Genomic DNA, 12276 nt, shown 5'->3' with positions numbered 1-12276 from the left:
CTCTGTGGTACAGTGGGTTCATCCTCTGCCTGTGGTACCAGCATCCTATTTGAGCGCAGGTTCTATTCATGGCTGCTCTTCCGATCCAGCTCTCTGCTGTGGGCTGGGAAGGCAGTAGAAGATGGACCAAGTCCTTGAGCCCCTGCAGCAGCGCGGGAGACCCGAAAGAGGCTCCTGGCTTCAGATCGGCCCAGCTCCAGCCGTTGCAGCCATTTGGGGAATAAACCAGTGCATGGAAGACTTTCCTCTCTGTTTCTCCCTCTCACTGTCTGTGACTCTACCTCTCAAAATAAATAATAGTGATTTTGTTTATAAAGAGAAATGGGCCAGTTTTGTGCTGTACTGGGTTAAGCTACCACCCCACAGGGTAGCCAGCTTGAGTCCTAGTTGTTCCATTCCTGATCCAGCTCCCTGCTAATGAACCTGGGAAACGCCGCAGAATATGGCACAAGCACTTGGGCCTTTGCACTTACATAGGAGACTCCGAGGAAGCTTCTAGCTTCTGGCTTTGGCCTGGCCTAGCCCCAGCTGCTGTCACTATTTGGGTAGTGAGCCAGCAGATGGAAGACCTCTTTGTCTACCCCTCTCTATATAACTCTGCCTTTCAAAATAAGTAAATCTTGAGGGGAAAAAATGCTATGAAATCATGTGAGATAACTATAAAATATTTCTTGTCTAGTCATAAGATTCTATAATCAGAATGCTTTATTAAACTGTAAATTCTCTTGCTACTTTAATGAACCCTAAATTGGGAAATCACCATTCTCAAAGAAAAGGCCTATACCTATATCAAAGATTGGCAAATGACTGTATGTTAAAGTAAGAACTAAAAGTAATGCATCTTTCATCATTCGTTAGTTTTATCCATTAATTTGTTCAAACTGGATTGACTAAAAGGAGTATCTCAGTCCATTCAGGTTGCTCTAACAAAATGCCTTAGACTGGGTAATTTATAAACAACACAAATTTGTTTCTCACAGTTTGGGAGACAAGGAAACCAAGATCAAGGAATCAGCAGATTTATGGCACCTTCTTGTTGATGTCCTCACATGGTAGAAGTGGCAAAAAAGCTCCACTAGGCACCAATCATGAGAATTCTACCCTCATGACCTAATTACCTCCTAAAGGCTCCACCTCTTAATACTATTGCATTGGGGATTAGGTTACAGCATACAGATTCTGGGAGACAAATACTCAGATCACAGCAAGGGGATACTGTATCCTTCAATAACCAAATAGATACTGGAGTGGGAAATGTCTAGCCCATGGGCCTTTGGTCTGGCCCTGTGCCAAGGCAACTGGGGCTTGAAATTCAATAAATCTATATTGTAGGCTAAGTTTTAAGTTCATAATTTTGTATGGCTTGTGATTGATGCTATAAATACTCAAATGCCTCTTGGCAGAGAAAAGGTTCCACACCCCTCAAAGAACACTGAATTATAAATAACACTCAAAGTCAACAACTATTATGCTTCATATCAATCAGCAAAAAATATCTAAACCATAAAATGATCTAATGCCTAAGACCTTTAAAAACCTAAAAAAGGGGGCCGGTGCTACGACATAGCAAGTAAAGCTGCCGCCTTGCAGTACCGGCATCCCATATGGGTGCTGGTTTCAGTCCCGGCTGCTCCACTTCCGATTCAGCTCTCTACTATGTCCTGGGGAAACAGAAGAAGATGGCCCAGGTGCCTGGGCCCCTGCACCCATGTGGGAGACTTGGAAGAAGCTCCTGGCTTTAGGCTTTGGATTGGCCCAGCTCCAGCCACTGCTCCCATTTGGGGAATGAAACAGCGGATGGAAGACCTCTTGCTTTGCTTCTGCCTCTCTGTAACTCTGCTTTTCAAACAATAAATAAATCTTTAAAAAAATTTTAAAGACACAGGAAGAAAAGATTTGAGCCCTTAAAAAAAAAAAACCCGAAAAGGAAGACATCCCCTAACATGTAATTTGGTTTAAATCTGAGCAAACAAGATGAACCACTAACTTCTACATGGCTACTCCATGTAGCCATGTCTGTTCTTTAAATGTTGGTCTTTGAAATGACTAAAACTACTTAAAACTTCAGAGTACTGCTTTTGAAAATTTCCGAGTCAAAGAAAAATACTAAATTAGTTAACAAATATAAAACTGTGTATTAATAGATTTGTTTACTCAAGTCTGACTCAAGTCAAATACTGCTTCTTAAAGAATCAGATTCTTTCAGCCATCACAAAAATACTTCTTTTTTGCCATTATGATCTAACACAGGCAAATAAATAATAAAAAATATTAGGAACTATTTACAATAATATGGGTACTACTCTAAACAAAATATTTGTGGACTGAGGGCAAATATGATGTAATCATCTTATCATTGAAAGGATATAAGATTTTTTTTTAATCCACATCCTTCTGACTTTCATAATTATGCAAATTCCGTAACTCATCAACACCAAGAGACACACTAATACAAAGTAAGTCCATGGTTCTACCTTAAGTGTGGTATTTTTATAATTAGGGAGTTTTTTTATGATTAGACTATATTAAATTTCAGTCATCAATTATTCAGAGATCAGAGCACATGTGTGGCATTAAGGGAAAGGATACCCCTGTACTCTATTCCCCAGCCCTATCATAGGAATCTGCTCATGATAGCGGAGCATGGCAATGCCTCAGCAGTGCAGGAAAATGGTTAAAATCCACTAAATTTAAGTAAAACAAAATATTCCACACTTTGTATTAAAAATGAGTGGGAGAACTAATAATTGTTTACTGAACAAATACTATGTAATAAGTCCTCTCTAGCTGTTATGGGAATATACAGATAAATACTGAAGAGCTGTTAGCATTCTGGGGTTAAGAGGTAAGATAAATGTTAAAGCAACACGAAGGAAAGTGAAATTCATTCTGGATGGGGAAAGAATAAACCTATATAAAAGGAAAATCTTAGATTAATGAAAAAATTGTTTTTAAAAAGATTTATTTATTTGAGGGCCGGCGCCGCAGCTCAATAGGCTAATCCTCCTGTGGCGCCGGCACACCGGGTTCTTGTCCCGGTCGGGGCACCGGATTCTGTCCTGGTTGCCCCTCTTCCAGGCCAGCTCTCTGCTGTGGCCCAGGAATGCAGTGAAGGATGGCCCAAGTGCTTGGGCCCTGCACCCCATGGGAGACCAAGAGAAGCACCTGGCTCCTGGCTCCTGCCTTTGGATAGGCGCGGTGCGCCGGCTGCAGCGTGCCGGCCGTAGCGGTCATTGTAGGGTGAACCAACGGCAAAAGGAAGACCTTTCTCTCTCTCTTTCACTGTCCACTCTGCCTGTAAAAAAAGATTTATTTGAAAGGCAGAGTTAGAGAAGGAGAGACAGAGAGAGCAAGATCTTCCATCCATTAGTTCACTCCCCAAATGGCCAGAATGACCAAGGCGAGGCCAGGCAAAAGTCAGGAGCCAGGAGCCAACCCTCTGAGTCTCCAACATGGGTGCAGGGCCTCTGGGACTGAGCCATCTTCCACTGCCTTCCCAGGTGCATCAGCAGGGAAGTGGATCAGAAGCAGAGCAGCATTGACAAGAACCAACAGCCACACAGGATGCCAGTGCTGCAGGTTGTGGCTTATTCTGCTGTGCCACAGCATAGCCCCAAAAATAATTTTGAAAAGCATTTTAGCTTTCTCTCCATCTCCTGATCTCTGTCTCTGGATCTCTCTCTTACACTCTCCTTCTCCCTCTATTCCTTCTTTGCCCTTTCTTTCCGGTCTGTCCGGTTTCCCCCAATAAACCCTTTCCCTTAAAAACAAAAAAAGGATTTGAAATAGCTATCATTCAAAACCAAGGATTTTCACACTGACAATAAATCATTTTACTTAAGAACCACCTTTATTTCATGTCTCAATTCTTCTAGTTAAGGGGCTAGTGCTAGCAAAGGATGGCCTAAGTACTTGGACCCCTGCCACCCACATGGGAGACCAGATGGAGTTTCAGGCTCTTGGCTTTGGCACAGACCAGTCCTGGCCATTGCAGCCATTTGGAGGGTGAATCAGTGGATGGAAGATTGTGCCCCCCGCTCTCTCTCTCACTCAGGCATGTGCAAAAAAATGACTTTAACAATGGACAAGGCTACTTAATAAAATGGGAGTTATTAGAACTATTGTTTCAATTTCAGTTGGAAACACAAACCATGCATAAAAAATATTCAGCTTACTTCACCTCTTAAAATGACCTTAAATCTAGTGCTTGTGGCCATAATGGAGAAGATGAAAAATTACATTTGCCTATCATACTGTAATTTCAAGTGATAGTTGTGACAAACTACAGATGAAAAGTAAGCTCTTAGGAGCTTGATTTTTTTTAAAAATTATTTATTTATTTATTTGAGAGGCACAGTTACAGGCAAAGAGAGATGGACAGACAGAGGTCTTTCATCCACTGGTTCACTCCCTAAATGGCCACAATGGCCAGAGTTGGACTGATCTGAAGCCAGGAGCCAGGAGCTTCTTCTGGGTCTCCCTCATGCGTGCAGGGGCCCAAGCACTTGGGCCATCTTCCACTGCTTTCCCAGGCCATAAGCAAAGAGCTGGATTGGAAGTGGAGCAGCTGGGACACAAATTGGTGCCCATATGGAATACTGGTGCAACAGGCACAGGCTTAGCCTACTACACCACAGTGCCAGCCCCAAGGAGCTTGACTTTAAATGTATGTATGTTTAGAAATAAAAAGAATGATGAAATATATTTAGTTTTTCAAAAAATAGAGTTTTACTAGATTCAAAACAATTTATTGGCAGAAATAATCATTCTGGAAACTAAATTCTGTGATAAATGCAGCCACTTCATATCAGGAACAGTCTTTAATAACATTAAAGAATCTATAAAATAGCCGGCGCCGTGGCTCAATAGGCTAATCCTCCACCTTGCGGCGCCGGCACACCGGGTTCTAGTCCCGGTTGGGGCGCCGGATTCTGTCCCGGTCGCCCCTCTTCCAGGCCAGCTCTCTGCTATGGCCAGGGAGTGCAGTGGAGGATGGCCCAGGTGCTTGGGCCCTGCACCCCATGGGAGACCAGGAAAAGCACCTGGCTCCTGGCTCCTGCCAGGATCAGCGCGGTGCGCCGGCTGCAGCGGCGGCCATTGGAGGGTGAACCAACGGCAAAAGGAAGACCTTTCTCTCTCTGTCTCTCTCTCTCACTGTCCACTCTGCCTGTCAAAAAAAAAAAAAAAAAAAAAAAAAAAAAAAAAAAAAAAGAATCTATAAAATAATCAAGTCTTAAAATATACTCATCTTAGAGCCAAAGTTGTAGCAGGTTAAGCTGCCGCTGGCCATGCTGATATCCCATATGGGTACCAGTTCAAGTCCTGGCCATTCCACTTTCAATTCAGCTTCCTTTTACTGTGCCTGAGAATTCAGAGGAAGATGACCCAACTACTTGGGCCCCTGCCATCCACGTGAGAGGCCCAGGTGAAGTACGCAGCTCCTGGCTTCAGCCTGGCCCAGCCCCAGCCATTTCGGCAACTTGGAGAGTGAACCAGCAAATTAAAGAACTCTCTCTCCTGCTCTAACTCTGTATTTCAATTAAATAAATAAATCTTTACACACACACACACACACACACTTAAACTATGCAATTACTCAGAATCTTTTTTTCAACAAATATTTTTCAGATTCACTGAGAATTAGCTTGCAACAAATACTTGCTGAAACTATAAACTGCCACAAATTAACTTCTGGTGAGATCTTTTTATGATAATAAAAATGTTTTCTTTTATTTTAATTCTATCATAACAATGAGAAATCAGAAATCTATTTACATAGTACCAAGCCACTCTATTCCCTTTTTGTGTGGCTATGTATCACAAAGAATGAATTTATTTATGAAAACTGGTATTAAACTTACACTTTAAGTGTTATTTGTTGCAGGTAGGTTCAATAAAGTCACTGGAACACTGCATTAGTAAATACTGAATCACTGTTACTGGGGAAAACCAGAGTCCTACGAGACTCTGGTCACAATACTCTCATCAACTGATCAAACACACAACTTTAAAGACATTTTATTTAATATATATCGTTGGTTCACTAACACAGAACTCACAGCCAACCACGCTGACTCATGCGTGACTTACCCACTTCCTACGTTAAGCACATCACAGCATTCTTGTACTTACGACCACTAGGCAACACTTTGGCACTACACTTGCTAAACTTTAAACAGCAAAATCACTCCCCACAAAAGCACAAAAACACAAACAAAAAAGTGGCACTACCTAGACCAAACAGAGCATGTGTTTACAGTACGAGAACTGAAAACAAGGAGGCACACTGTCACCTAGTAGGACCACAGATAGGAACTCGGGGAGCAAAGGGTCGAATGTTTTCCAATCCTCACATGTACAAAGTTACATGAGTACTGTTTTTTTTTAAGCTTTATTTATTTATTTGAAAGTCAGAATTACACAGAGAGAGGAGAGGCAGAGAGAGAGAGAGAGAGAGAGAGAGAGAGAGAGAGAGAGATAAAGAGAGGTCTTCCATCCAATGGTTCACTCCCCGATTGGCTGCAACAGCCAGAGCTGTACCAATCCAAAGCCAGGAGCTTCTTCTGGGTCTCCCACATGGGTGCAGGGGCCCAAGGACTGAGGCCATCTTCTACTGCATAGCAGACAGCTGGATCGGAAGTGGAGCAGCCAGGTCTCAAACTGGCGCCCATGTGGGATGTCAGCACTTCAGGCCAGGGCATTAACCGGATGCACCAATGAGAATTGTTTCAAAGTTACAAATAAATTTCAGCAAGCCAGCAAATTCACAAGTGCAAAATCAGCAAATAATGAAGACTGACTACACACACAAAAAAGCCCAATTCAATAAATCTCATGGGAAATAGTTTAGTATTTCAATTAGTAAACCTTACAAATGAGATGGTTTATATACATTGGCTATCAGCAATAGGCAAAACTTCAACACTGCTTTAAAGTCAAACAAAGAATCTCATTGAAGTGTTTTTCTGAAGTTCTCAGATGGGGCAGGTGTTTGGCGTTGGGATGCACACAGGCCATATGAAAGTGGTTAGATTTAAGTCCTGGCTCCAGCTCCAATTCTAGCTTCCTGCTAGCATGTACCTTGAGAGACAGCAGGTGGTGGCTCAAGTACTTAGATCCCTGCCACCTGAGGCCGTCCCGTGAGGCTGGGGGTCTGTGGGCCCCTCAGACATGGGCAGAATGTCCTTCCAAGCAGGCTGCCAGCTGTGGGCGGAGAGCCTGTTTCCAGACCTGCGTGCATCTCCCGCGCAGCTTCTTGTGCTGCACGGGTGACCTTGTGGTCTTAAACCACACCTTCTAGTTAGTTGCAATCTTCCACCCAGAGCTAGCAGAGGAGGGAACTGAGCCCCTAAGGAGAATTGGGCTGTCTCCAAGAGATGCCTGCTATCTCCATGAGCTCCAAGCCAATCAGCAAACATATGTGAAACCCCCACAGAATGACCCAATGAAAAGACAGTAATGCCTCAAAAACTTCCTGAGAGCGAGAATCCCGATCAAGCATTCAACCGGTATTCTCTCGAACCAGATGCTTTACTGTCACTTGCTAATCAAACAAAAGTTTCACTTCTTTGCAAATTGTCTCCCAGCTTTTTATTTCTACACTAAGCTGCAGGAAAGAACTCATAAAACTCGCTCTGATAACCACCCTCCCCTCTGCAACCTGTAACACCATCATTATGGGACACCAGGTTAAATTCTAGGCTCCTGGCTTCAGCCTGGCCCAGACCCAGCTATTCTGGGCATTTGGGAACTAAAGCCCTGGATGCTGTAGGCATTTGTATAGTGAACCAGTAGATGGACAATCCCTCATCTCTGCCTTTCAAACAGACAAAAATAAATAAATATAAAAAAAGAAAGTTTGTGGGGCCAGTGATGTGGCATAGCAGGTTAAGCCACCACCTGCAGTGCCGGCATCCCATATGGGCACTGGTTCAAGTCCTGGCTGCTCCACTTCTGATCCAGCTCTCTGCTATGGCCTGGGAAAGCAGTACAAGATGGCCTAAGTCCTTAGACCTCTGCACCCATGTGGGAGACACGGAAGAAGCCCCCAGCTTTGATCAGCGCAGCTCCGGCTGTTGCGGCCAACTGGGGAGTGAACCAGTGGATGGAAGACCTCTCCCACTATCTGCTTCTCCTCTCTCTGTGTAACTCTGACTTTCAAATAAATAAATAAATCTTAAAAAAAAAAGTTTGTGAGAAAATGGAATTAAAAGATGTTTGTTTAAATTTTTTAAAGCTTTCAGATGAAGCAGAAGACAGAAAAATTATTTAAAATATACTGCCCAATCTTTTAAAAATAATTACTGAGGTAAAATATTATATAAAGATATAAAAAACCGTAGCTTAACAAAATTTCTTAGGAGCTATTTGCTTCCAGCATCTTAGGGGAAAAATCAGATGTATTCCAATTATTACTACATGTTTAAAAACTCCTAAGGAGCCGGCGCCGTGGCTCAATAGGCTAATCCTCCACCTTGCGGCGCCGGCACACCGGGTTCTAGTCCCGGTTGGGGCGCCGGATTCTGTCCCGGTTGCCCCTCTTCCAGGCCAGCTCTCTGCTATGGCCAGGGAGTGCAGTGGAGGATGGCCCAGGTGCTTGGGCCCTGCACCCCATGGGAGACCAGGAAAAGCACCTGGCTCCTGGCTCCTGCCAGGATCAGCGCGGTGCGCCGGCTGCAGCGGCGGCCATTGGAGGGTGAACCAACGGCAAAAGGAAGACCTTTCTCTCTCTGTCTCTCTCTCTCACTGTCCACTCTGCCTGTCAAAAAAAAAAAAAAAAAAAAAAAAAAAAAAAAAAAAAAAAACTCCTAAGGATAAAAGTACCCAAAAAGTATTAAAACAATAGATTATAGGATGTAAATTATGGGAGGAGATGGTTTACGGAAGTAGTTAAGAAACTGCTTGGGATATCCACATCCCATATTGGAGGACCTGGGTTACAGTCTAGGCTCCCCTCTCAATTCCAGCTTCCTGCTTTTGTACACTCTGGGAGGTAGATGATGACTCAAGTACTTGAGTCCCTGCTCCCCAAATAAGAGACCTACCAGACAGGAAACCCAGGTTGAGTTCCCAGCTCTTGCCTTCAGCTTGACCCAGCCCTGGCTGTTGGAGGTCTTTAATCAACCACTGAGTAGATCTCAGTCTATTTACAACTCTCTCTCTCTCTCTCTCTCTCTCTCTCTGCATTTCAAATAAAAATAAATAAAAAAATTTTAAAGACATAAATTATGATTTATAAAGTCAAGCTCCGTGGGGCAGACACTGACAGGGCACAGTAGGTTTAGCCACCCATACCCATATCAGAGTACCAGTTCTGGCCTGGGAGGCAACCCAAGTACTTGGGTTCTTCCCATCCACATAAGAGACTCAGACGGAGTTCCTGACCCTGGCTTGGCCTAGTTGTTGCAGGCGTTTGGGGAGCAAATCAGCAGATGAAGGAATCTCTCTTTCCCTCTCTTTTATCACACTACCTTTCAAATAAAATAAATCTTAAAAAAACTAAAAAGTTAAACTACAATGCTTATGCAGGTTACTGCTTACGCAGTAACAATGAAAAGACAACTATTATAGAAAATGAGAAATGAAAATCAATATATATATATTCAAGGAAAATTCCTTAGTAAGATAAAAATAATCTTAAAATTTGCAAATATTATCCAATACAGCCATAATGCATGTCCAGTTTGCATTTCCTCCTCTGTAACAAAATTTACATACATATGTAACATTATCCAATGAAACTGACACTTCAAATTTACATTAGTAAAAATGAAAACAGTACAACGCAGTAATTAAGATCAGAAGAAATTTTAAAACCTAGGAATCAAAATAGAAGCACCAATACCTTTTCCTTTTAAATTTCAAATATTCACTGCAGCATATTCTTGATAGTGAAAAACCTGAATAATCTGTCTTTTAATAAAAGACTCATATAATCTTCAACAAGAAAGAAACTAAACTAAAAGTATACATGCACACATACAGACTAAATACGTAGATAGATAGACAGATATGGCCTTTAATATAAACGGGAGATACATGAGGTAGACAAAATGTTTATATTATTAATGGAAAAAGCCAAGCTATACAATACTACGTATATGATTCCTTCTGGGAAAAAGAATTAACATAATTTGTTTGTATATGCATGCACACTAAGCCACTAACAAGGAAGGAAGTTTGGCAATTTCAAAGTTTACAATGAGCATGTGTAAGTTTTATAAACACACAGTAGGTTCTTAATAAGTATTAAATTTTGTTTGCTTTTATAGCCTTTATAAGAATAAAATAACAAAAATTCATGTTGTTTAAAAATGACTCCTATAACCTTTTAATATTCTGATAAATTCTGTGAAATCTAATTAAAAAACACTTCTCAGTTCAAAGACAGAATTTCAATAAATGTTCTCAAAATGTTCTCTGAAAATTTTCAAAATGTCCCCAACATTCTCTAATCCCTGAAACCAAAATATTAAAATGATTTGTAACAAAGATAGACAAATTTTCTCTATAAAGACCATAGAAAAAATATTTTAGGTTTTGCAGGTACATATGGTCTCTGTTAACATTTTCTTGTTTTTCTTTCATTTTTTCAACTCTGTAGGATTTTTGTTGTTGTTGTTGTTGTTGTTTTTAATTCTTAGCTCAGAGCCACAAAAACAGGCTGCAGAGTACACTCAACCTGCCAGCCACTGTTTGCAGACCTCTGATTCATAAAAACAGACCAGCACTTGGAAGTCTGCTTTTCAAAATATACCACACCAAAGACATCAAAGGTCACAAAAAGGTCAGTTTTATTCTACATTAAGTAAATCAAGGTGGTTTTATAGCAATTAAAATTACAACTTGACTAAATTGAATTCTATGTTAGACAAAATAAATTATGAAAAAACACAGTATAAGAAATTTCAAGCATTCATAATACACAACCATGATCACACGTGCGCCTGCAAAACACACATGTCCACTTGAAAAAGATGCAGCTGAAATTTGAATACTACACATCAAAGCTCACATCTCCTTTTATGATAATCAAAACCATTCAAGAATTTAAATAATCAAAACTAGCCAGTTATTTGTTTTAGATGTTATCAAATGCTGAAAATTAAGAACTGAATTCAGACTGGTAGTGATTTAGCTTTAATTGTAAAATATTAACCAACAGTCTGAAATGTTACTCTTAAAGTTTATATTCTTGAAAGCTTTTAATAGTTACTGTGTCAGTAACCATGTCTATACCATCTTTTTAAGATGACTTTTCTCTATATTTGATTTTATCTAAATTTGAAAAATCCTTTTCATCTTGATGCTATTACCAAATATAAATTTCATTTCATTCATAATATACTAGGTCAAATTAAACATCTAAAATGAAAATTTTAACCACAAAGGTTAACCAAATAGCATTATATAATAATCTTACCTAGACTGGTGGGTTTTATCAGTTCATCCAGTAAATCATAAAATGGTAATTTTTGAAGTTTTATATCCGGATGGACTGGGTGAAGAGCTGATGTAAGATGTGGGAGTTCCAGTTCGTGTTTAGGTCCCAGAAGAGAAACAGGGAGTAATGGTGATGATGCAGGGTGACCATCGTAAGTGAGCTGTGGAATGGTAGATGGAGACAAAGTTGCTGGCATAGGACTTGAATGTACGTTTGGGATGGATAAGTCCGCAGGCGTCATGATTTTCTGGGGGAACCGCCGCCTGTAGAGTTCTTTAATTTTCATTTGTACGGCAGGACTACAGCCAGCCTTTAGCAAATGCAGGGCTTTTGTAAGAAGTTCGTGTTTGCGTCCGTGCTTGTTTCTCCCAGCGTAGCCCAACAGTACTTGGAGCTCAGAAACTCTAAGGCTCATAACCATTTGCTTGGAGAAAAAAACAAAATGTAAACACATTAGTATTCAATAATATAATTCATAATATTAAACTATACTTTATTGAAACCTTTCCTTATGGTTTACTTAAAGACCAACATATTTACAATCCTAATTATTTCAACTGTATAATATAATCATTTAACTTGAGTAATCAAAAGAATTTAAAATTAATATTCATAGCTCATCGACTTCTACCCAGGGTTATGAAAGACATAAGATAAATATATAACAGGTAGAACCATATCTCATTTCATTCCACTGTTTTGATGAAACTGTCATGTATTTATAAAATACGTTCTGAATCTCCAGAAGGGTGTGCTATGTGGATGGCAAAGATAATAATGTGCCTTCAAGAATAACTTGTTTTCTATGGAAGAACAGTCAAGTGTACATGAGA

General features: G+C 40.6%; 1 protein-coding gene across 4 annotated transcripts in view; it reads right to left on the bottom strand.

Annotated features, from left to right (window-relative positions):
• The window catches only part of PIAS1 (protein inhibitor of activated STAT 1), a 143339-nt gene that overhangs the window by 90304 nt on the left and 40759 nt on the right, over positions 1-12276 (bottom strand). For all 4 annotated transcript variants that reach the window (XM_008268843.4, XM_051822324.2, XM_051822325.2 and 1 more), the window contains exon 2: positions 11423-11867. In XM_008268843.4, coding sequence (XP_008267065.1) covers positions 11423-11867 — 445 coding nt within the window. The remainder of the gene's footprint in view (positions 1-11422; positions 11868-12276) is intronic.

Source organism: Oryctolagus cuniculus, chromosome 12 (assembly GCF_964237555.1).
Source record: "Oryctolagus cuniculus chromosome 12, mOryCun1.1, whole genome shotgun sequence".
Taxonomy (NCBI): Eukaryota; Metazoa; Chordata; class Mammalia; order Lagomorpha; family Leporidae; genus Oryctolagus; species Oryctolagus cuniculus.
Note: the sequence above shows the minus strand (reverse complement) of the source record. Positions and strands in the feature narration are given on the sequence as shown.